At 38.3% G+C, this 25,088-nt stretch overlaps 1 protein-coding gene across 1 annotated transcript in view; it reads right to left on the bottom strand.

Moving 5' to 3' along the window:
• Positions 1–361: 361 nt before the first annotated feature.
• Positions 362–25,088, bottom strand: part of LOC134822198 (dimethylglycine dehydrogenase, mitochondrial-like) — a 93,398-nt gene continuing 68,671 nt past the window's right edge. The window contains 22 exon segments of the mRNA XM_063833111.1: positions 362–416; positions 653–733; positions 2,568–2,692; positions 2,882–3,003; positions 5,059–5,176; positions 6,377–6,534; positions 6,675–6,727; positions 6,729–6,860; positions 7,094–7,224; positions 7,367–7,602; positions 7,734–7,945; positions 8,095–8,240; positions 8,887–9,065; positions 9,513–9,631; positions 9,880–9,998; positions 12,564–12,623; positions 12,743–12,847; positions 12,901–12,952; positions 13,172–13,239; positions 13,370–13,468; positions 13,572–13,728; positions 14,033–14,150. Coding sequence (XP_063689181.1) covers positions 362–416; positions 653–733; positions 2,568–2,692; positions 2,882–3,003; positions 5,059–5,176; positions 6,377–6,534; positions 6,675–6,727; positions 6,729–6,860; positions 7,094–7,224; positions 7,367–7,602; positions 7,734–7,945; positions 8,095–8,240; positions 8,887–9,065; positions 9,513–9,631; positions 9,880–9,998; positions 12,564–12,623; positions 12,743–12,847; positions 12,901–12,952; positions 13,172–13,239; positions 13,370–13,468; positions 13,572–13,728; positions 14,033–14,133 — 2,628 coding nt within the window. The 5' untranslated portion in view covers positions 14,134–14,150.

Below are 25,088 nucleotides of genomic sequence, written 5' to 3'. Positions count from 1 at the left end.
ATGCTTGCTCAATTAAGCTCATGTACGTACAATATATTACTGTTGCTACGCAACGACGCACTTAACTTTTGCTAAAATAACGCCATTATTCTGTCGCTAATTGTTCCTCTTTTCCGGCGCTAATTATAAAAAATCTAAAGCCTAAATCAAAATTCTAAAAATGCTGTGTTCTATTCCTTTTCTTTTTTTCTCCAACCTCGCTAAAAATCAACAGTTTTCAACTCCATTTGCAAGCTGAAATTGATCATGCCAGAGGGTCATTTTTATGGTCAAAAATGTCGCCGTTTCCAGGGAGATTTCGTCAAGTTTATAATATAGATACAGGAGAAAAAATAAGTTCACTAGCTTACGCTTCACGCTTTTATCTCTTTAGATACACGTACACGTTCAGAGATTTGATATGGACGATATACCGTCTGAGAAATTAAACACTGATAGATGGTTACGAGAATTTTGGTTAATTTTTAAAGTGTTAAATACGGTGCGATTTCTTTTTCGAATTGTTAAAAAACAGTATAATTATAATAATACGTATTGTTCAACAACCTTACAAATATATAAACTCCCTGTCAATAATTAAAATAATTTGGGTCCAGATTTCGTTCTTTAATGGCGATGGTCAAAATATTTTAAACTTAGATTTAGAATATACATCTGCAGCTCTTTGAGATCATTTCTCGATCTAACTGCCTCTGTTTCGTACATCGGGTCGTTGACTACAGTGGCTTTGTATCTGAAATAATACTTAATAGTAACTAGCCTGTACTGGTTGGATGAGTTGTTAAGTTAAAATACTTGATATACAGGTGCAGATTTTCCATGACAACGTATCACAGAGTGCAGAACCAAACCGGTCATTTCCTTACAGGTTGCTCCTCATTATGCACATCTCACAACACACTGACATCTATCTAACCCGTTTACTTAAGTCTTACCTCTTGCCTAGGAGTTCAACATCTCACAACACACTGACATCTATCTAACCCGTTTACTTAAGTCTTACCTCTTGCCTAGGAGTTCAACATCTCACAACACACTGACATCTATCTAACCCGTTTACTTAAGTCTTACCTCTTGCCTAGGAGTTCAACATCTCACAACACACTGACATCTATCTAACCCGTTTACTTAAGTCTTACCTCTTGCCTAGGAGTTCAACATCTCACAATACACTGACATCTATCTAACCCGTTTACTTAAGTCTTACCTCTTGCCTAGGAGTTCAACATCTCACAATACACTGACATCTATCTAACCCGTTTACTTAAGTCTTACCTCTTGCCTAGGAGTTCAACATCTCACAATACACTGACATCTATCTAACCCGTTTACTTAAGTCTTACCTCTTGCCTAGGAGTTCAACATCTCACAATACACTGACATCTATCTAACCCGTTTACTTAAGTCTTACCTCTTGCCTAGGAGTTCAACATCTCACAACACACTGACATCTATCTAACCCGTTTACTTAAGTCTTACCTCTTGCCTAGGAGTTCAACATCTCACAACACACTGACATCTATCTAACCCGTTTACTTAAGTCTTACCTCTTGCCTAGGAGTTCAACATCTCACAACACACTGACATCTATCTAACCCGTTTACTTAAGTCTTACCTCTTGCCTAGGAGTTCAACATCTCACAATACACTGACATCTATCTAACCCGTTTACTTAAGTCTTACCTCTTGCCTAGGAGTTCAACATCTCACAATACACTGACATCTATCTAACCCGTTTACTTAAGTCTTACCTCTTGCCTAGGAGTTCAACATCTCACAATACACTGACATCTATCTAACCCGTTTACTTAAGTCTTACCTCTTGCCTAGGAGTTCAACATCTCACAATACACTGACATCTATCTAACCCGTTTACTTAAGTCTTACCTCTTGCCTAGGAGTTCAACATCTCACAATACACTGACATCTATCTAACCCGTTTACTTAAGTCTTACCTCTTGCCTAGGAGTTCAACATCTCACAATACACTGACATCTATCTAACCCGTTTACTTAAGTCTTACCTCTTGCCTAGGAGTTCAACATCTCACAATACACTGACATCTATCTAACCCGTTTACTTAAGTCTTACCTCTTGCCTAGGAGTTCAACATCTCACAATACACTGACATCTTTCTAACCCGTTTACTTAAGTCTTACCTCTTGCCTAGGAGTTCAACATCTCACAATACACTGACATCTATCTAACCCGTTTACTTAAGTCTTACCTCTTGCCTAGGAGTTCAACATCTCACAATACACTGACATCTATCTAACCCGTTTACTTAAGTCTTACCTCTTGCCTAGGAGTTCAACATCTCACAATACACTGACATCTATCTAACCCGTTTACTTAAGTCTTACCTCTTGCCTAGGAGTTCAACATCTCACAATACACTGACATCTATCTAACCCGTTTACTTAAGTCTTACCTCTTGCCTAGGAGTTCAACATCTCACAATACACTGACATCTATCTAACCCGTTTACTTAAGTCTTACCTCTTGCCTAGGAGTTCAACATCTCACAATACACTGACATCTATCTAACCCGTTTACTTAAGTCTTACCTCTTGCCTAGGAGTTCAACGTACACATTGGAACCTTGCTCACTGAGACTGGTTGGGAGGTATGCCATGCAAATACTTGTATTGGCGCTGTAACTCCAGGCTCCAGATGTAGTGTTACCAACCACCTGTATTATTTCACAATTAGTTGACCAATTAGTTAATTAATAAGTTAACTAATTAGTTAACTTAATAACAGGATCGACTACTATTTCATTTTATTAACAAAATGAGAAGAAAACTGTGAAAAATATTTGTTCATCAATTATCATGCAATATGTTAAGCAACTATGCAACAGGTTTAAATTCTTGCATACCCGGTTGTTAAACCAAATAGTCTCGTTACCCTCCGGATCCAAATAACCATGAGTATCAACAGTCAACATCACTAGTTTGCTCCTAAGATGGCAAGTACGTACGGTACGTACCTTTAACTTAGCTGTACGGTACGTACTTAATAAAATAGGCTGAAAGGTACAAATCCAGTTGATAGCAATGGACAAGCGTAGATTAAGGTTGCGACCTGAGCTAGCTGAAAAGCTGGTGTTCGTATACTGCAACAAAAGGATGAAGCTTTGAGTTTAACGATAATTACAATATAATAATGCCTTCGGCTCTTCGGGCTCCGCTTGATAATTCCCGACAGCTTGCTGGAGGGAATTTGCGGCCCGAAGAACCGGAGGTATTATGTATTATAATATTTTCCGGTTCCGAATTGGAAGGGGTGTAATCCGATACGTGCGCATGATACAATATAGTGTCTAATATATAGAACGCCAGTGTTATTTGTTTTACAACTTGCCGCCAGCCAGTCTGAGGTCTATATAGTCCAGTCATTTATGGACATGTGCCTGCAAATTTTCAGATACCCACGAAACTTTGCACAGACCTTCCCAAAGGTATGAATAAACGATTTTCGGTTGGAGACATTTTTTTTACTTTGGGCAAAACCCAGGAGGGCCACGCCCATATTGACCCAATAACGTAACTGACCCCTTGCTTCTGAAGGTCGTAGAGACTTCAAAATAGGCTTAAACGAAGCCGCATATGCATGTTTATATAAGAGTTATTGATCAACACATTGCCTAAAATCCTTACTTTTCGAGAAATTCGCCAAAAACCATTATGGGCGTGGCGCTGAGCCGATTTTACTAACTTTTGATAGGATTGTGATAGAGTCTTTGGATAGAGTGCAAAAGAACCGCAATTGGCATATTTATATATGACTTACGAAGAAACATATGCCTTAAAGTGCTTACTTTTTCAGTTATTGGCGAAAAACTGATTTTCGGTTCCAGAAATCATGCAAAAATATGGGTATGTGGTAAATTGGGCTATGAAGGCCCTAGAGATTTTTGAATAAGTGCACATTGTGCAGAATGGCCATGTTTATATACAACTTATGAAGCAACATGCACCCTAAAATGCTTACTTTTCGAGTTATTAACATAAAACGGGAGGCAAAAATGGCTGATATAACCAATTTTGCTCTATTTTGTGCAAATTTTCTCTGTTTTTCCCCCAAATAACTCGAAAAGTAAGCATTTTAGGGTGCATGTTGCTTCATAAGTTGTATATAAACATGGCCATTCTGCACAATTTGCACTCATTCAAAAATCTCTAAGGCCTTCATAGCCCAATGTACCACATACCCATATTTTTGCATGATTTCTGGAACCGAAAATCAGTTTTTCGCCAATAACTGAAAAAGTAAGCACTTTAAGGCATATGTTTCTTCGTAAGTCATATATAAATATGCCAATTGCGGTTCTTTTGCACTCTATCCAAAGACTCTATCACAATCCTATCAAAAGTTAGTAAAATCGGCTCAGCGCCACGCCCAAAATGGTTTTTGGCGAATTTCTCGAAAAGTAAGGATTTTAGGCAATGTGTTGATCAATAACTCTTATATAAACATGCATATGCGGCTTCGTTTAAGCCTATTTTGAAGTCTCTACGACCTTCAGAAGCAAGGGGTCAGTTACGTTATTGGGTCAGATGGGCGTGGCCCTCCTGGGTTTTGCCCAAAGTAAAAAAAATGTCTCCAACCGAAAATCGTTTTATCATACCTTTGGGAAGGTCTGTGCAAAGTTTCGTGGGTATCTGAAAATTTGCAGGTACTAACCCAAAAATGTCCGTAAATGACTGGACTAATACTGATAATACCTTGGCTTCCCTTGCGGGATATATCGGCAAATTATCAGCTCTCAGTGTCCGAGACTTTTAGTGGATATAATTCCCGGAAGGTATTATAAGTAGTAGTAGTATAGTACCGGTTAATTTGTGTGTTTATTTTCGACTTCTAGTTCTGTCTCAAAAATTATGATGATAATACTAATAAAAAAAAAATCAAAAAGTAATTCACTGAAGTTGATTCTAAAAATTTGAAAAAAAATTGAACCTTACAGTGCCTGTACCGTACGTACCTTTAAAAGTAGCTGTACCGTACGTACTTAAAGCCCTGTACCGTACGTACTTGCCATCTAAGGTTTGCTCTTCAACTCGTTACGTAGCATTTCCTTACAAGCCTCTTGACCGATGAAAGGTGTTTTTTTGTTTGTTTTTATGAAGGACCCTAAACCGGCTTCGAAAGGGTTCTTATCCAGATTCATCTGAAATTGAAGAATACATTTTAAATGTTGGCAGTTTTTCAAATGTTCCTGAAATTGAACAATCTTATTGTCCTGAGATAAAAACTCAGAACGAGCTCATCCAATGCAAATCTGGTAAACTAGCTTCAGTGAAGGAGACAGTGAAAACAGAAATAAAACTGTTTACAGATGTTGTGAAGAATAACAGCGTAGCTAATGATATCTCTCCAGCTAAAATCAAAATGGCTGTGAAATCGGCGATTACAGAAGATGATCGGTCGAAAAACTTTATCATCTTCGGGGCCCCAGAACAGCTCGAATGTGAAGAGCAAGAAATGAACGAACGGGATCTCGTGGGTGATATTTGGGGTTTTATGAAGTTCATTGGAAGGCCGACTATAACAAACATTGAGAGAGTGGGAGTAAAGAAGTCTGACAGCCCTCGATCACGGCCGATAAAAGTTACTATGCGAGATTCTGAAATTGTACGTGAATTTCTGAGCAGAGCAAAAGTCTTGAAATCGGTTGATGTGGCAGACTACAATTTCAACTACAACAAACTCTACTTATCTCCAGACAGGTCGCAGGATGAGCGAATCTCTCGCCAAAAGCTCGTACAGGAAATGAAAGAGCGAATCAAGACGGACCCGAGCAAGAAATATTACATAAAAAACAACAAAGTCTGTGTCGCTGAGTGACTAATTATTTGAGAAAGTCAAGCATTTGTGTATGTGTTTGACGTTAATTTCATTGAGTTAAAACTTTTTGTATAACTGAGAACAGAGGTTAGAGGAACTACTGATAAGAGTATGATTAGACTGCGTTATCAGTTGACTTTTTGCATCACTCTTCTAGATTATACGTAATAGGGTAACTTAGTTATAGAGTAGGATTTTAGTTGTTGCAAGCATTGCACTAAGGTTTTAAGTTAGGTAAGTATGCCACGAACTGTTGAGCAAACTGGGCTGAAAGCCCAAGCAATATGCAGTTCTGGTCTTGAGGCTATTTTACAATGTTTTATAACATGTGCTTGCAACTAGACCTTGAATGTCGCGTGCCCCACGGGGATTTGATTTATTCATACAATTTACTATATATTGGTTCCAAAGCCCTTATGGGTACCAGCAAAAAACTGGTTTTCAAACAAAAAACAAAACTCCGATTTAATCCGATGTGTATGTGACCATTAAAACCGAGAAAGATTTAATTTGCAAAAGTCACCTCGTCTCCCCAGTGCCTCAATCCTTTTTCAAGTCTTAAGGAGTTTGTTGCAAACCAACCATAATCTCCGATCTCAAATTCAGCTCCTGCTTCTAAAATTCTTTTGTAAAGGGCGCCTGTGTCGTTTCGATCATGATGAATTTCCCATCCTAACTCACCTGGAGTAAAGTATGCATTAATTAAATGTACATTTTACGAGGAATCATTTCCTTGAGTTCTAAGTTTTATCCTGAACTAAATATTGTTGGGTCACTTTGTTTAGGGTTAGACGGGGTTCCTGCTAATCATTATAATTTACCAGTGTACGAAATCCTTGTTGCCTGAACATCATATCCGGCCAAGCTCATTTCACGACATAGCACTGTCAGTAAGCTTGGTCATGACGTCACGGGAATATTTCCCGGTTACTGCTAGAACTCCCATTTGATCGGTCACGTTCTGCAGTGTAAAATCTGCATTCTCAGGCATATGATGCTTCAGCCACCTGTCATATGAATTCTTGTTAACTTATTCTGTTTACACTGGTCATTTGGATCAACACTCATTGATTAAAGTAATAGACGCGTGTGAAAGTAGACATAATAGTGAGTGAAAAAAAACGAATTTAGCGCACTTCCTTAGTTGGTATTGAAAATACGGCTAAACTAGATCGCCCAAAAACAATATCACCCCTACAAGTTATTGGGGTGATATTGTTTTTAGTAGTATAATAACTACCTGAGATCATGTAATTCACTGCCAGCACTTGTCACCAGATAATACCGGTCTTTTCCAAGTCTAGATATTGTTAGTTCAGCGTAAACTTTACCGTTAGGAGTAAGCATGTGAGAGAGGTTAACTTGTTGTTCCTGTAAATATTCGTCAGATGTTTGATAGAGAATGAACGTTGAATTCAATATTGACGGTGGCTGAATATTAGTGGGTTTTGAGTTGTGAACATTTGGCACAGTTTACATGAACATTAGCATTTGTTTTGTACCATTTACAGACCTTGGGTAGAGTATTAGCAACCATCGAGGAGAGGAACTTAGTTGCACCTGGACCTTCCAAAATGAACTTCCCGAAATAAGTGAGATCAGCTACACCAACTCCGTTGAGAATGAGATCAACTTCTCTGCCTACGGCATCATGCCAATGTTTCCTCGTGTAACAGGCTGGTGTGGTCTTGAGTTCCCCTTGAGTTGCAAAGAAGCGCGCCTGTTCCCACCCAGCATTGAACCCAAACGCTGTAGTTAAAAGGTAATCTAGCATTATGTGTAATCATCAGCATTATGTGTCGCTTGATTTAAATGTTAAAGTGAACAAAAGACTAAAAATACTGAAAACCTAAAAAAGAAGTGGGGAACTCTGCACCTACCAGCTCCTCTTTCTTTAATTTCCTGGTAAGCTCCGCTCACTCTCTCGGTAGGTCGTCCTGCCCACCTCTCCTCTTTAGGGTACGCAGGTGAGGTGTTCATTCCGTAGGACTCTCGAGCCTTCGCCATTAGGAACTTCCTGTCCGTCCAGTCAGAAAATCTATCTGGATCACATTCTATCAGATCGTAGTCAGGTTCTCCGTTTATCATCCATCTGATAAATATTTTGCAAGGAGTGAGCTATAAGATATTCATATTATGTTTACCAGTTTTATTTTGCATTATGAGATTCAATTACATGCTAAGCTATCCAAACTGTCCAAAAGCAGGTAATGTAGCAAGGAATTTAGCGAGAAAACTGACCTAGCAAGGTATTTTCCAGCACCTCCAGAATGCACAATACCGAAGCAGCCAAATCCGACTGTTAGCCAGTAATTAGTTAGGTGGTGAGTTGGACCCATCATCGGTAACATGTCGGGAGAGTATGTAATCGGTCCTGCTATTGCGTTCTGCGGAAGTATTTATAATTATTCTGGGTATAATATTACCGGAAGATTTAATTTCATAAAAGCGGAATTAAATGAGGGTTTTATTTACAACAGTCTATCATGCAATGCTGGCAAGCGTTACCGTTGCCATTATATTCACAATACTATTTACCCCCTATACTATTATATCCCCTTTATTGTTTTTCAGACATTAAGACTCATCGAAAGTAGTTCAGCAGGTATATTTAAGTTCAAAACATTCTTATTCAATGTTAAAGATGACAGGAATAAGAAATAGTTATGTAGAGGTTTTAAAGAAATTTGCGCAAAATACGGGCCAGCATGTTATACGAAATTAGGTAAAAAAACCATGTTAAAAATGAGTTAGAGATCTGAAATTTTGCAGGGCGTCTAGACGTTGACCAAATCGACTGTAAAAAATCGGCTTACGAATTGTAATAAAGCTTATTGAATGGGAAAAGCGAGCGACCGATTTCATTCTCGGTATCAGTTTGCATTTGCAGACGGTTCCTCAAATTAATATCATTTCCTTTTGTTTGGAAAAGAGAGACACTGGCAGCGGTTCACTCTACCCATGATTATGGGTTTTGGTCAAATTTCTATATCTTGGATCTAAAATCCTAACCTACATAAGTTAACTGCTAACCTTAATTTCAGTTTCCTGCATTATTGGCATTAGTTCCATACAATGTTCTATGCACCTATCAATACGATCCAAATCACTTTCGTATGCTTCTTTAGAGAAGCCTCTAGGGATGCCGTTATCATACCAGTCCTCCTGAATCTTCATCTTATCTGGTGCCTCGTACGGTCCAATCAATAGTCCTGGTTTTGTAAACGTTGTCACAATGTTGTAGATGGAATACAGTAGAAACACAAATACAAGAATGTACATTTCAATACAAGATAATACAAGGGCAGGTCTCTCCCGAACGTTGGGATGGCCTGAGGTGCTTATCCCCTTTTCAGTAACCCTAAGCCACTCTGTGCCGTACATTTCAGTACTTGTTAACACAACAAAATTGATGACTAGAGAGAAAGTTAGTACACAAGCTAAAGACACGTACTGCATTTATTGTACATAGCTTTTATTGTTTTTATGTAGCGTCTTTAGTAAACCACAGCTATAATATTTCTGGTTGACATTATCTGCAGCCAAAAATACAAAACCAACTCATTTTTTAGCTCCAGGCTTTTCGGGGACTTAATTTATCAAACAATGTCTCAACAGCACACATTACAATATTGTCCTTATAAGGTTGTTATAGCAACCTGTTCGCTCTTGTCTCACGTAATAAGAACCTCTAAGATCCCGAATAGTTGGAATCTGACGACCGTTCTGGTTCTTCTGCCAGTCTTCCAATAAGGGAACACTTGCAGAAACCAGGTACCTGAGGTATTGATTAATTGTTATAATTTGTTATAATTTGTGTTAATTTGTGTGATTAATTTGTGACCAATTAGTGTTATTGGTCACTAATATTAGGACAACGAGAAGCTAACATGCAATACTACAATTTTGAACTACCAATCACACTCATCAATTATAACTGATCAAATATAATTCAATTATAATTCAATTATAACATTTTGTCTTTACTGTCATAGATTTTAGCTCAATTTGAAAACCAATACGTACTGATGGTGCACAGGAGCAAGAGGTAGATTAAGCCCCGACATCTGCCCGATTTCTCGGGCGTGGAATCCGGCAGCGTTCACCAGTTGCTTTGTGTTTATTTTTCCAGAAGGTGTATCCACCTGTCCAAATTGTCGTCATTAATAGCACATAAAATAGCAGAGATGTGATACACAACAACACTAACCAAATCAATTTTGGAGTAATTGGAGTGGTTAACAAAGCTCAACAAAACCTTACCTCCCATGTTCCGTCAGCCCTCTGTTTAGTGCCAGTGACTATACAGTCTTATCTCCCATGTTCCGTCAGCCCTCTGTTTAGTGCCAGTGACTATACAGTGACTATACAGTGACTATACAGTGACTATACAGTGACTATACAGCCCTCTGTTTAGTGCCAGTGACTATACAGTGACTATACAGTGACTATACAGTGACTATACAGTGACTATACAGTGACTATACAGTGACTATACAGTGACTATACAGTGACTATACAGTGACTATACAGTGACTATACAGTGACTATACAGTGACTATACAGTGACTATACAGTGACTATACAGTGACTATACAGTGACTATACAGTGACTATACAGTGACTATACAGTGACTATACAGTGACTATACAGTGACTATACAGTGACTATACAGTGACTATACAGTGACTATACAGTGACTATACAGTGACTATAAAGTGACTATACAGCCCTCTGTTTAGTGCCAGTGACTATACAGTGACTATACAGTGACTATACAGTGACTATACAGTGACTATACAGTGACTATACAGTGACTATACAGTGACTATACAGTGACTATACAGTGACTATACAGTGACTATACAGTGACTATACAGTGACTATACAGTGACTATACAGTGACTATACAGTGACTATACAGTGACTATACAGTGACTATACAGTGACTATACAGTGACTATACAGTGACTATACAGTGACTATACAGTGACTATACAGCCCTCTGTTTAGTGCCAGTGACTATACAGTGACTATACAGTGACTATACAGTGACTATACAGTGACTATACAGTGACTATACAGTGACTATACAGTGACTATACAGTGACTATACAGTGACTATACAGCCCTCTGTTTAGTGCCAGTGACTATACAGTGACTATACAGTGACTATACAGTGACTATACAGTGACTATACAGCCCTCTGTTTAGTGCCAGTGACTATACAGTGACTATACAGTGACTATACAGTGACTATACAGTGACTATACAGTCACTATACAGTGACTATACAGTGACTATACAGTGACTATACAGTGACTATACAGTGACTATACAGTCACTATACAGTGACTATACAGTGACTATACAGTGACTATACAGTGACTATACAGTGACTATACAGTCACTATACAGTGACTATACAGTGACTATACAGTGACTATACAGTGACTATACAGTGACTATACAGCCCTCTGTTTAGTGCCAGTGACTATACAGTGACTATACAGTGACTATACAGTGACTATACAGTGACTATACAGCCCTCTGTTTAGTGCCAGTGACTATACAGTGACTATACAGTGACTATACAGTGACTATACAGTGACTATACAGTCACTATACAGTGACTATACAGTGACTATACAGTGACTATACAGTGACTATACAGTGACTATACAGTCACTATACAGTGACTATACAGTGACTATACAGTGACTATACAGTGACTATACAGTGACTATACAGTGACTATACAGTGACTATAAAGTGACTATACAGCCCTCTGTTTAGTGCCAGTGACTATACAGTGACTATACAGTGACTATACAGTGACTATACAGTGACTATACAGTGACTATACAGTGACTATACAGTGACTATACAGTCACTATACAGTGACTATACAGTGACTATACAGTGACTATACAGTGACTATACAGTGACTATACAGTGACTATACAGTGACTATACAGTGACTATACAGTGACTATACAGTGACTATACAGTGACTATACAGTGACTATACAGTGACTATACAGTGACTATACAGCCCTCTGTTTAGTGCCAGTGACTATACAGTGACTATACAGTGACTATACAGTGACTATACAGTGACTATACAGTCACTATACAGTGACTATACAGTGACTATACAGTGACTATACAGTGACTATACAGTGACTATACAGTCACTATACAGTGACTATACAGTGACTATACAGTGACTATACAGTGACTATACAGTGACTATACAGTCACTATACAGTGACTATACAGTGACTATACAGTGACTATACAGTGACTATACAGTGACTATACAGTGACTATACAGTGACTATACAGTGACTATACAGTGACTATACAGTGACTATACAGTGACTATACAGTGACTATACAGTGACTATACAGTGACTATACAGTCACTATACAGTGACTATACAGTGACTATACAGTGACTATACAGTGACTATACAGTGACTATACAGTCACTATACAGTGACTATACAGTGACTATACAGTGACTATACAGTGACTATACAGTGACTATACAGTCACTATACAGTGACTATACAGTGACTATACAGTGACTATACAGTGACTATACAGTGACTATACAGTGACTATACAGTGACTATACAGTGACTATACAGTGACTATACAGTGACTATACAGTGACTATACAGTGACTATACAGTGACTATACAGTGACTATACAGTCTTGCACTAATGTTGCTCCATACATTCGGGCTCCTTTAGCATACGCCTGCATGAACGGTTGTTATAAGACCTTTCAGTTAGGGCGAATTTTTTAAAGGTAATAAAAATGTGATTAAGATGGTGTTATTTTAGAAGGTATGACTATTATAGTATTATAGAACCCACCATAGTAAGACTATAAGGGTCGGTATGTCCATCACCAGGGGTGTATAACCCCCCTTTAATTCCCTCCATGTTCAGAAAAGGATGCATCTGTTCTATAGTGTCGGGGTCAACTAGATGCTCGTTGTGACGTCATGACACGTGGTGTGTGACGTCACCATGACAACTAGATGCTCGTTGGCTCGCTGCCACGTATGTCGGCTCATCATGTATCTGGACAGAAAGATGGTTCAGAGGTAATCATTATCGTTATCAGTATCTGATGATTAGATGCATTTGTAATCGTGTCAAAGATTACTGCATAGGTTATAATATAAGAATTTCAGCCAAATTTTCGGAATTCAACAATCAATATCAAGTTATAAATTTTAATTCATTTGATTGCTAGAGAAGTATCTATGACTGCTAGTGCTACATAATAAATATTCTTACTTGAACTCGTTGAAATGCTCTTTTGTATGGGCCAAACGGAGTGAACCAGTGGCGTTAAATCCAATTTCCTGAAATTAATATTTTCGTCAACTTTAGGGAATTCAGCTCTAATGAGTAAAAAAGCAAAACTTCAAAATCCAAAAAATTTTAGATGGTGAAACTTATTTGAAATTCTTTCATCAATAATTTATGAATTACCTGATCAGTTTCTGCTTCAATTGTTTCGAAAAGCTTAAGTGACTCGTAATGTAGGTTCCGCATGTTGATACCATGATTATAGTATGTTGTCAGACCAGCCTAGAGGATTTTGTCCGAAATTGCTTCGAAATAATAGTTAAAGAAAAAAACAACAAAAATCTCGAATGTTTCAACAAAATCTCATACAGATGACGATACTTACTGCACTATATGTTGATCCAGCAGTGAGTTCAGTTTTCTCAAGAAGCACCACATTTTTCACTCCAAACTTTGCGAGATGATACGCCAAACTAGTACCAACACATCCTCCTCCAATTATTACAACCTCAGCGTTGTCTTTAGCATGTCTTGTTTCAACACTGAGAAATTGAGTACGCGAATAATTCGGATGTTCATTGTTCAATAAGAAAGACTGGCATTACTTTGGAATCGTTAGTGCAGTATGAGATGAGTGTTCATTGTTCAATAAGAAAGACTGGCATTACTTTGGAATCGTTAGTGCAGTATGAGATGAGTGTTCATTGTTCAATAAGAAAGACTGGCATTACTTTGGAATCGTTAGTGCAGTATGAGATGAGTGTTCATTGTTCAATAAGAAAGACTGGCATTACTTTGGAATCGTTAGTACAGTATGGGATGAGTGATAGATTTCAATAGTCATACCTTTCGTGTTGCTCAAGGAATCCGTTTGGTTTTGAGGAGAGAGAGCGAGAATAATTATATGCCTTCTTTAGAAAATTATTTCTGTTACCGAACTTAAGCATTACTCTGTGTGCTTTCTGTAAGTGTAATGATTAAGCATGAGCTTCATTTGTATGATGATACTAGTGTAACCTGTGCCTTATGGCCTACGGCCGGGACTTCACTTTCTCCCCCCCCCCCCTCTCTAATAAGCTTATAGTATTACATGACAGTGATTCTCGCGGCTTACCTAATTATGATTTATGTACCCACGCTGCATATTATATGCAGGGGGGGGGGGGGGGGGGGGGAGAGCGAGGAGGGAGAAAAAGTGAGCCATTTTATGTCACATTTGTGGTACAAAACCATTAATTAAACCACTTACCACCAACCAATTTTAAAAACCTTATTCATTACGCTTCGAGTTTTGTCAAAACAATACCGAAAAAAATGATTAAGCCGCTCGGAAATTACATACAGACAGACACACATTCTAAGATTATTGTTCAAGAATAAGATACACAGGGATTTTATGGATCTATTTCTTTTTTATCAAATGTTGTTTAATTCGTTCTACTGGCACTGCTATTCACTTATCCACTCAAATTCTATATAAGTATATAAAAGATCGCTCCTACTATTACTAAATCGCTCGCCCAAATTTTAAGAAAATTCTTGTAAAAGGCCCTATGGGTATGAAATAGATCTCAATCGGTGTATTTTGGACGCTGATTCCGAATCACTCCCATGACGTAGAGTAAAAATGCTACCCTGGAGAGTTATGGGCAAAAAATCGTTTTGGTCATGTGACAGGCTGGTAAAACATGAATTCGATTGTTTAGGGCGCGGGTTAGGGTTGGGGTTGTGGTAAGGGTTATGGATAGCTTCGGGGTTATGGTTAGGGTTAAGGTTGGGATTAGGGTTTATGTAAAACCGTTTTGTACGGCTGCAAAACCATAAAAACCAAAGTCACGTGAAATTTTTGGGCGAGCGAATTAGTAAGAGCCATAGAAAAGATAAACTTCAAATAGCAATTCCTTCTATCTCTACTAATACTAATAGTAATAGTCTTACTTATAATTCAATTAAGAATTATTTCTGTATGTATGTATGTACGACCGCCCACGTGCAAATAAGGTAAAAAGCAAAAGCTTGCAAAGTGACCATGGTAACGAGGGTTGTTACACGCACGTGCACGTACAAAGATTGTTAAAACGGCATGTTTATCGGTTTTGGTGATATTACGTTGTGTTTAGTGCGAGCAACATTTTAATCGGCTGTATCTTCGGTTGTGTAGGATATTTTTGACGCGATTTAAAATTACTAACAAAAAATACTATAAGCTTCCTCCCTGTGACCACGGGTTTTCTAGTAATACTATCATTCAAAGAATTATTTCTGTATGTATGTCTGTACGACCGCGCCCACGTGCAAATCAAAAGAAAAATATGAACTTGCGTAGTACAAGTAACCATGGTAACGAGGGTTGTTACACGCACGTGCAAAGATTGTTAGAACGGCATTTTTATCGCGGTTTTGTTGATATTACGTTGTGTTTAGTGCGAGCAACATTTTAATCGTCTGTATCTTCGGTTGTGTAGGATATTTTTTGACGCGATTTATTAAACTTACTAACAAAAAATACTATTAGCTTCCTCCCTGTGACCACGGGTTTTCTAGTCTTACTTATAATTCAGAGAATTCTTTCTGTCCGTCTGTCTGTACGACCGCCCACTTGCAAATTCGGTAAAAAAACAAAAGGTTGCAAATATACCATGGTAACGAGGGTTGTTACACGCACATGCACGTGCAAAGATTGTTAAAACGGCATTTTTATCGGTTTTGTTGATATTACGTTGTGTTTAGTGCGAGCAACATTTTAATGGGCTGTATCTTCGGTTGTGATGGATATTTTTTGACGCGATTTAAAGTTATTAACAAAAAATGCTATTAGCTTCCTCCACGGGTTTTCTAGTCTATATTATAATTCAGAGAATTATCTTTGTACGTACGACCGCCCACGTGCAAATTATGTAAACAAATCCAATGACATTAAACGTTGGCATGGTACCTACGTCCTACATAAGAAATATAAAGTTGCATAGTAACCATGGTAACGGTGTTAAAAGTGCACTTGCACGTGCAAGGATTTGAGAGGGCATTTTGATCGGTATTTTTGTTATTAGGTGGTGTTCAGTACGAGCTATATTTCAATTGGCTGTATCTTCGGTTGTGATGGATATTTGTAGATACTATAAAAACTGACTACCAAAGAATATTATTAGCTTCCTCCCTGTGACCACGGGCTTTCTAGTCTATATTATAATTCAGAGAATTATTTCTGCTGTACGACCGCCCACGTGCAAATTAGAGTTAGACGAGAAATAAGAAGTTACATAATAACCATGTAACGAGGGTTATTACACGCACGTGCACGTGCAAGGATTTGAGAGAGGCATTTTGATCGGTTTTTTGTTATTACGTGGTGTTAAGTGCGAGCTATATTTTAACTTTTTATTGGCTGTATCTTCGGTTGTGATGGATATTTGTTGATGCTATGGAAACTGACTGCCAAATAAATAGAAAACTACTAGCTTCAAGAGTTCATCCCTGTTACCACGGGCTTTCTAGTCTATACTATAATTCAGATAATTATTTTTGTTTGTACGACTGCCCACGTGCAAATAGATGAGAAATATGTAGTTGCAAAGTAACCATGTTAACAGTGTTGAAATGTGTACGTACACGTGCAATGATTGTTTTAATCATCATTTTGATCGGTTTTGTGGTAATTACATTGTGTTCAGTGCGAGCTACATTTTAATGGGCTGTATACTCGATTATGACGGAGACTTTTGATGCTATAACTCTATAAGAAATGACTACCAAAAAATAGAAACCTACTAGCTTCATCCCTGTTCGCACGGGCTTTCTAGTAACTGTATAAAAAACACGCACAAATGAAATTGAAAGGAGTTCAAAGTGAATAAGTCGCTTGGCGGCGCTCAATCGACATTCTGTCATTCCGCAGAACAGAAAATCCTGAGGTCCCCCGGCAAGTAATGAGGCCGAGGTAGATTTACTAATACTGATACTGATAGTGACACTGCAGTGTAACTATAATTGAATTTATTTTGATCCTTTGTGGAAACGAGATGATTGCAATTCAATTTTATTCCTATAATGACAAACAAATTCGCCGCGCTGATTAGATCCTTAGTTTTTCTCCTGTAAATTTACAGAACTTCTGATATACTTATTCTGGTGCTAATAGTAATAATAGTTCCAAATATTACTTCGTAGTGGCTCCATCTCCGGATGATGATTAAGATTCCCGTACTGTATTGCGTCACGTACCCTAGTGCGACACGTACCCTAGTGCGAAAACCTCCAAGCTCATCCAGGGGATTGCGTCTTTCCGGGGAGTAAGCCGAATGCGTCTATGCGAGGGGAATTCTCCAGCCGTCAGGATACAGTCCGTGGACAGTCACCAACTGTGTCGTCGTAGGTTTTGTCGTCGCGCTTCTTATCCAGGCAGTAGCGGTATCCGTCGTGGATAAAGTTTCTTGAACCAGAAGTAAGTCCAGGAATGAAGGTGGACATATTATTTGATGCTTCGGTAGAATCATCGTGACCTTATAATATATGGCCCAAGCCTATGAACTTGTTAATGTTATCCAAATCAGATTTGTCTTTATAGTTATACGATGCGTGTGATAGGAATTAAGATCATCTGCTGCTTACGACTGACTCAGTGGATCACTTCGACATACGTGGCTTGAACCGACCCGAAGGAATTGTTATCACCTGCTGCTTACGACTGTATCAGTGGATCACTTCGAAATATGTGACGTGAACCGACCCGACGAATCACTTAATGGTCCATAACATAAGAAGGATAGAATCTCTGACCTGAACTTGGAAATATGACAGGATCTGGTGTCGCACTACAGTAATAATACTGAATATATTGCTAGTTTTGATTACATGGCTGATTTGCATGACAATATTGAGAATATGCATGAAATTGCGTCTAATATTCTTGCTGAAATTAATGATCGTTCCCTGAATTTTGAATTTGATTCGGGAGCGAGTATAACAGTAGTTTCAGAGAACCAGTTGTCGGGGATGGATCTGAACAAGATACGAGCTACAAAGAGGCTGAGAGTGGCAAACGGAGAGATAGTAGAGCCAGAGGTGTTGTATAAAGTACTGGTGAAAGCCAAGATAGACGGAATGGTGCGAAAAGATCTACTGTTATACGTAGTAAAGACAGTTCCCTTCTTTACTGGGTAGGGTCTGGATCACACATTCTGGGGGCAGGACTGGCTTAAGAGAGTCAGGGGGACACCATCAGATACTGAGGTATTTAAACTGAAACGGTACGAAGCATAGAGGAGTTGAAGCAGAGCAGAATCTTTAAAGATGAGCTAGAACGGGTAACCAACACCGAAGCAAAACTGATTCTGAAAGAAGGAGTAACTCTGGTAAGCCAGAAGACAAGGTCAGTGCCGTTTGCGATAAAAACAAAGGTAGAAACCGAGCTAGTCAAAATAGTAAACCAGGGAATCCTGGTAAAGACTGAACAGAGCTCCAGTGCAGCCTGTAAAGAAAGGAGTTTCTGTACGGATATGTGGTGATTTTAAAGCAGTCAATGTGTTCTCGGCATAAAGCGTGTATCACTCGGTAACGGCTAAAGTCTTAACTTGATACATGTTACGTATCCCAAATATCAGAGATATATGCCTTCGGCTTCGCGCGCGAAAAGTGGCATGCAACGTATAACAAGTGAAAGGCTTAGTTGAGGTTCACAAACTTCAGATTTTGCATTGGTGACTTAAACTAGTTTTATGCATGCAACTGTCATCTAGACTGTATGTCAAGTCTTAACACTCTGCTGCTTCTGCCGCTTTGCGCTTCATTTTTAAACAAACAAATCCCTGTGAGCGGCTAGGCTAGAGTAACCATGGTAACGTTGTGTTTAGTGCGGCTAGGCTAGGCCTAGAGTATTTGCAATCATTGGATAGAATTTATCACGTGAATAGTATGCTCACTAAGACTGGCTAGTGAATCTTGCGGAAGCAGGAAGGGGGCAAACTCAATCAACGTATCAAGCAGTTATATTTAGCACCATTTCAACATAATATATTAATTCCCCCGCCCCTTGAGGATAATTACATCACACTCATTGATTATATAAAGTTCCGTTCTGACTGCACCCCGACTGTGAGTCGGCTGGAGTATTTGCAATCATTCACATTGGATAGAATTGGTCACGTACTTTCATTATTGTTCAGTCTTGTTTGTAATGCTCCATCGCCTTCAAGGATGTAAATCTGTCCGTACCTTCTCGATTCATCAATGGCCTCAGGGTGCAATAAGCCAGACCTATGATAAACAGCACCATGAATCCTTAAGCAGTACGGTCTCTCTCTCTCTCTCTCTCTCTCTCTCTCTCTCTCTCTCTCTCTCTCTCTCTCTCTCTCTCTCTCTCTCTCTCTCTCTCTCTCTCTCTCTCTCTCTCTCTCTCTCTCTCTCTCTCTCTCTCTCTCTCTCTCTCTCTCTCTCTCTCTCTCTCTCTCTCTCTCTCTCTCTCTCTCTCTCTCTCTCTCTCTCTCTCTCTCTCTCTCTCTCTCTCTCTCTCTCTCTCTCTCTCTCTCTCTCTCTCTCTCTCTCTCTCTCTCTCTCTCTCTCTCTCTCTCTCTCTCTCTCTCTCTCTCTCTCTCTCTCTCTCTCTCTCTCTCTCTCTCTATCTCTCTCTCTCTCTCTCTATCTCTCTCTATCTCTCTTCTCTGTGGATGCACCAGCATTTTTATCGGAATGTAGGAAGAAGAAAATAGTTAGAATTTCTGTAATATTCGTAGAAATAGTTAACCTCACCTCGTTAATCTGATGAACATCTTAAACGAACTGGAAAATAAACAACGACCGTAAGTGGTTCTGCAATAGAATCAGGTTTTAATAATTTCCCTCTGGGGGTAAAGTCCTCTCACCTTGTCACAGACACACTCACAGTACATCCCCATCCCCCCCCCCCCCCCCCCTTGTAGGTTTACAGTACCTACCAGGACGCGCGCCGAGTTGGACTCGTCGACGCGGTCAAACCCTACCCTTATTACAACATAAGCTAGCATGTACACCACTATATATATTAGTATTACTTCGTGGTTGCGGGACGGAGCCTGTGCCGTTTGTCTCGGCCTCGAGTGGCGAGTGCTTGTCCATCGATCATGCACGATTGAAACACTAATAGTAATTATTTATTGGCATTCTACAGTCTCCAAAACGAAGTACGAAGGTAAATTAACTTTGAGTTTGAGCTTTGTTTTGGCGACTGCTTTATTGATGAGCAAGTAGGTATTTGTTGTTTAGCAGTGTTGAAGATTAGAGCAATTATATAATGTATATCTCCATCATCAGCTATATCATAATATAGGTTATAGTGTAATCACAATGCTGGCAAGCATAACCGTTGCCCTTATATTCACAACACTATTTACCCCCTATACTATTATATCCCCTTTATTGTTTTCCAGGCATTAAGACTCATCGAAAGTAGTTCAGCAGGTATATTTAAGTTCAAAACATTCTAATTCAATGTAAAAATGACAGGAATAAGAAATAGTTATGTGGAGGTTTTTAAGAAATTTGCGCAAAATACGCGCCAGCATGTTATACGAAATTAGGTAAAAAACCCAAAATCGCCATATTCAGGTGCCTTAAAAACCATGTTAAAATTGAGTTAGACTTAGAGATCTGAAACTATGCAGGGCGTCTAGACCTTGTCCAAATCGACTGTAAACAAAATTTCATGTTTCAGGAGTATCGGGAAATGGGTTTTCTGGAACTTAACGGGTGATACTCGTAAAATATCTGTTCCATATATTGGACCGTCGACGAGTCCAACTCGGCGCGCGTCCTGGTAGGTTGTAAACCTACAATCTGGAACCCCTGTTTTACAACAGATTGTCGTGAAGCATATATATATTATATATAAGTATATATATGTATAGACGCTTTTGGCAGTCAATTGTAGCCTACATTTAAGTGTCCGTAGATTCAAAAGTATAAAAGATACAGTCATTTCGAACCACAGGTTTTAAAGATAATTGTTTATACTTTAGTTTACATTATATCGAAAAATAATTTAACGTCATCATCATCACTTGATGACGTCATCAATTTAAGTGTTTTTAAAACTTGATTTTTGACAAAATAACAACTTTTCAAATCGATTTTTCACCATAAAAAAGTAATTTCATTCAAAATCTGAGGACATTTTCACCTTAGATAATTGTTCAAGCATTCTGAAAATCTACCGGAAAATTTTCCTACCTTGCTCCTTCATAAAGATATTTGCTATTAAAGTTAGTGCTTTTTTGAAGAATAATTTTTTAAACACAAAAGTTGTGAATTAGTATTCTCTGGTGTCGGGCCATCTCTTGGGTTGTGGAGCTCAATTTTGCTTCCTGAAGGTCTAAATTGTGTAATAAGCTAGTTTCAAAGTTGAAAATCGAAAATTTGCACACGTGGGGAGACTGGGGACACGCCCAAATTGATTTGAAATTGCTAAAATCACTGAAAATTGTTATTTTCACGCATTTTATCAACTTTGGAGTCCTGTTGTGATTAACGTTCTCTTTGAAATCTTCTGAAACTTTGCATGCCTATTAAAATATATATTAAATACCACTATGCAAAAATTTACGGTGATTCAATATTGTATGCGCACGCAACGTCCGCTCAAAGTTTGCACGTGCGGAAGGTAAGAATTTTGCTCATTCGCAATTCGTGATTTCGAATATATTCTGCTTTCCCACGATATTTAAATGGCATTATTTATGAATTAAATGCCAACTTGAATGAGTAAAAAGTGCCATATTCAGTCTGTTATCGACAAATATACCTACCTAAACACAAGGAAATGTTTTCAAAGGTAAAATTTCGAAATCGTTGAAATTACCTCCTTATTAATGAAGTTTCGACTGTGTAAATTATCCTGACATTATAATGAAATCGGTCGCTCGCTTTTATTACAATTGTAATAAAGCTTATTGAATGGGAAAAGCGAGCGACCGATTAACGATTTCATTCTCGGTATCAATTTGCATTTGCGGACGGTTCCTCAAATTAATATCATTTCCTTTTGTTTGGAAAAGAGAGACAATGGCAGCGGTTCACTCTACCCATGATTATGGGTTTTGGTCAAATCATATATAATCAATAATATACAAACAAATAGTATTAGTAACTCGCTAGATTATAAATGTGATTTAAACACATGTTTTCGTCAATTATTACTAAAATTAATAATAATATACTTTTTCCAATTACATGTCACATAATTGAGTAGTTGAATGAAACTTGTGCTACAAATGTCTACGCCTGACGCAGAACTGCGTATTGCTTAGTACTTCATCATTCATGCTTGAGCGGTACTGCTGTTCACAGAGGCGCACGTTCAATCACAAATAATGAGCGCGCGGTATTTGGAATCTCTCCATTATTACATTAATTAGATCGCAGTGCTAACGGCATGTACTGCGCGAATGACAGAAATATCTTTTAAATTATTTTGCTTCTAAAATTTTGGCTCTAGTAATTAAGAAATGCAAGCAAGAGGGCTTTGGTTAGAGCAACGACATGTAATTGTAAGATAACAATTAAATAGATCCTGTGCGCGGCGCCCACAGCTGCACCTTAGAATTTCTCAACAATTGTGGCTGTGTGCGCGGCGTACTGTATATTTGTTGAAATTGAAATTTGAATTCATTTATGAATATAACATTATGTATTGATTGTTTTGTGGTAAATACAAATTTTTCTTTTCTTTAAAAAGATAAATTTTCTTTTCTGTACCTCAGCAATATTTAGCAGTAGCGCGCGACCGCCGCGGAAGAAGTTAGAAGTATATTCTACTTGTGAAACAAGCGCGTCACGCAGTACGCGTATACACATGGCTATGTGAACTGTCGAACCTATTTGAGTTAACGGGTGATATAGATACTCGTAAAATATCTGGCTCGATGGCGCGCGCCGGGCCAGACCATTAACAATGGTCAATTCCATATATTACCGTCGACGATTCCAACTCGGCGCGTGTCCTGGTAGGTTATAATCCTACAATATTTGAGCAGATTCACTCATAATTCAACCGATTTTACAGTACACTCCAATGTAACTTAGATGTACTACTAAACAAATATATGAATAATGCTCTTTTAAATTTAGACTCAATGATGTCCCTACAAGATCCTTGTCATACGTTGTATGACCCGCCGCGCACGAAGTGCGCGGCTCCCCCTGTATCGTCAGGACGATACAGAGATAAAAGCCAAAGCCCAGAGATAAGCTTTTTGTCAACATAGCGATCACACCATCAAAAAAGTTAACACATAACATCAAATAGTCTTGAACTTTCTAAATGTGACTTTACTATACAGTGCACACTGCACGCAGTAACTATTTAGCACTGAAATTATCGCTTCGCGCACGCGAGTTCTTTTCGTACAATTGCACCTGAGATTTTTCGTGCGGCTCGCAAATTACTTGACACCCACCATAGTGAAACGACCGTGGGGGTCGCAACGTGATACAACAAGATCCATGATATTTGTACACGGCCCCCTTCTAAGGCCTGATATGATGTGTGGCTTCCTAACATTTAATTCACAAACATTACAAAATTAAACTTTATTGAATTTACACAATAGAGTAAAAGTAAAGTAAAAATTATGACATAACATCATCACTAATGTCTACAACGTGTCATCGCACTACATGGAAAAATATACAGTAATTACTATTTCTCCATCAAATTTAAAAGTAATATTTTATCAAATATTAATCATAAATAACAACATTATTAAAAATTTTTTAATTTATTCATACTTCCCAGTGGAGTAAAGATTTATAAAACGTTTCTTTGCTACATAATGAAAACCAAAGGTAACCATTGTGTTTTTCCTTATTACTGGCATAATTGGTACCTTCAATTCTTGTTAAAACTTCTTTCGAAACATTCCAAAAATGAAAGTTATTAACAATACATTTAAAAATCATATCCTTTTTAAAACTTTCCAATTCAATTTTAAAACTCAAAACTGTCAAGCAGTTCTTTACCTCCGAGAATTTGTTCCAATAAGGAACAACCCGCTCTGGAAGAAAAGAACACTGAAGATTCTTGACTTTTGTCACACTCTTACTACATCTATTGGATGAAACCAGATTAAGACCTGATCTGCTTGGTCTGAACAAGTCTGAACCATAATCAGTCAAACCATCAATAACCTTAAAAGCCTCAATAAGGTCCCCACGTATTCGCCGCTCTGCCAGCGTTGTCAAATTAAGGATTTCCAGTCTACGGCTGTAAGGAAGAGTACCCACCTCATCAATCAGACGGGTAAACCGCCTCTGGACGCTCTCCAGCTCCGCAACTGGATTCCACAATTGGACACAATACTCTAGATAAGATGGGGTCTTATCAAAGATTTATTGATGGCTATCATTACTGATTACACATTTTTCTCTAATTATCAAATTCCTTACAATCCAGCAAATCATACGATTTGCCTTGGAAATATATGCTTTTATCTGTTCATTCCAAAGCAGGGAGCTATGGGTAATAACCCCCAAATATTTTTCCTGGTCAGATACTTCAAGTTCTACGCCATTTATCTATATCCTGTCATCACTCCTGGAGTAATGGATATTGTATGTTTATTTCAATAAATATGATAAGTTCTAAGCCATTTACTAAATAATTTAAGTTAGGGTTGCTATTAAGATTAATATGAACAACTTTACATTTGGCAGGATTAAACTTTAAGAGCCAAATACTCTCCCAGACCTCCAGTTCTACAATATCTTCAGCAAAGCAGCAACACTGCTGTGGTTAGCTGCATTACCAATCAACTTGAGGTCATCTACAAATAATTTAATCTTATTCTTGACTATATCAGGTAAATCATTAATATAAAGAATAAATAGCAAAGGACCCAATACTGACCCCTGGGGAACACCAGATAACACGTGTTTC

Source organism: Bolinopsis microptera, chromosome 10 (assembly GCF_026151205.1).
Source record: "Bolinopsis microptera isolate Bmic1 chromosome 10, MBARI_Bmic_1.0, whole genome shotgun sequence".
NCBI lineage: Eukaryota > Metazoa > Ctenophora > Tentaculata > Lobata > Bolinopsidae > Bolinopsis > Bolinopsis microptera.
The sequence above is the reverse complement of the archived record's forward strand: the minus strand, read 5'-3'. Positions and strand labels throughout refer to the sequence as shown.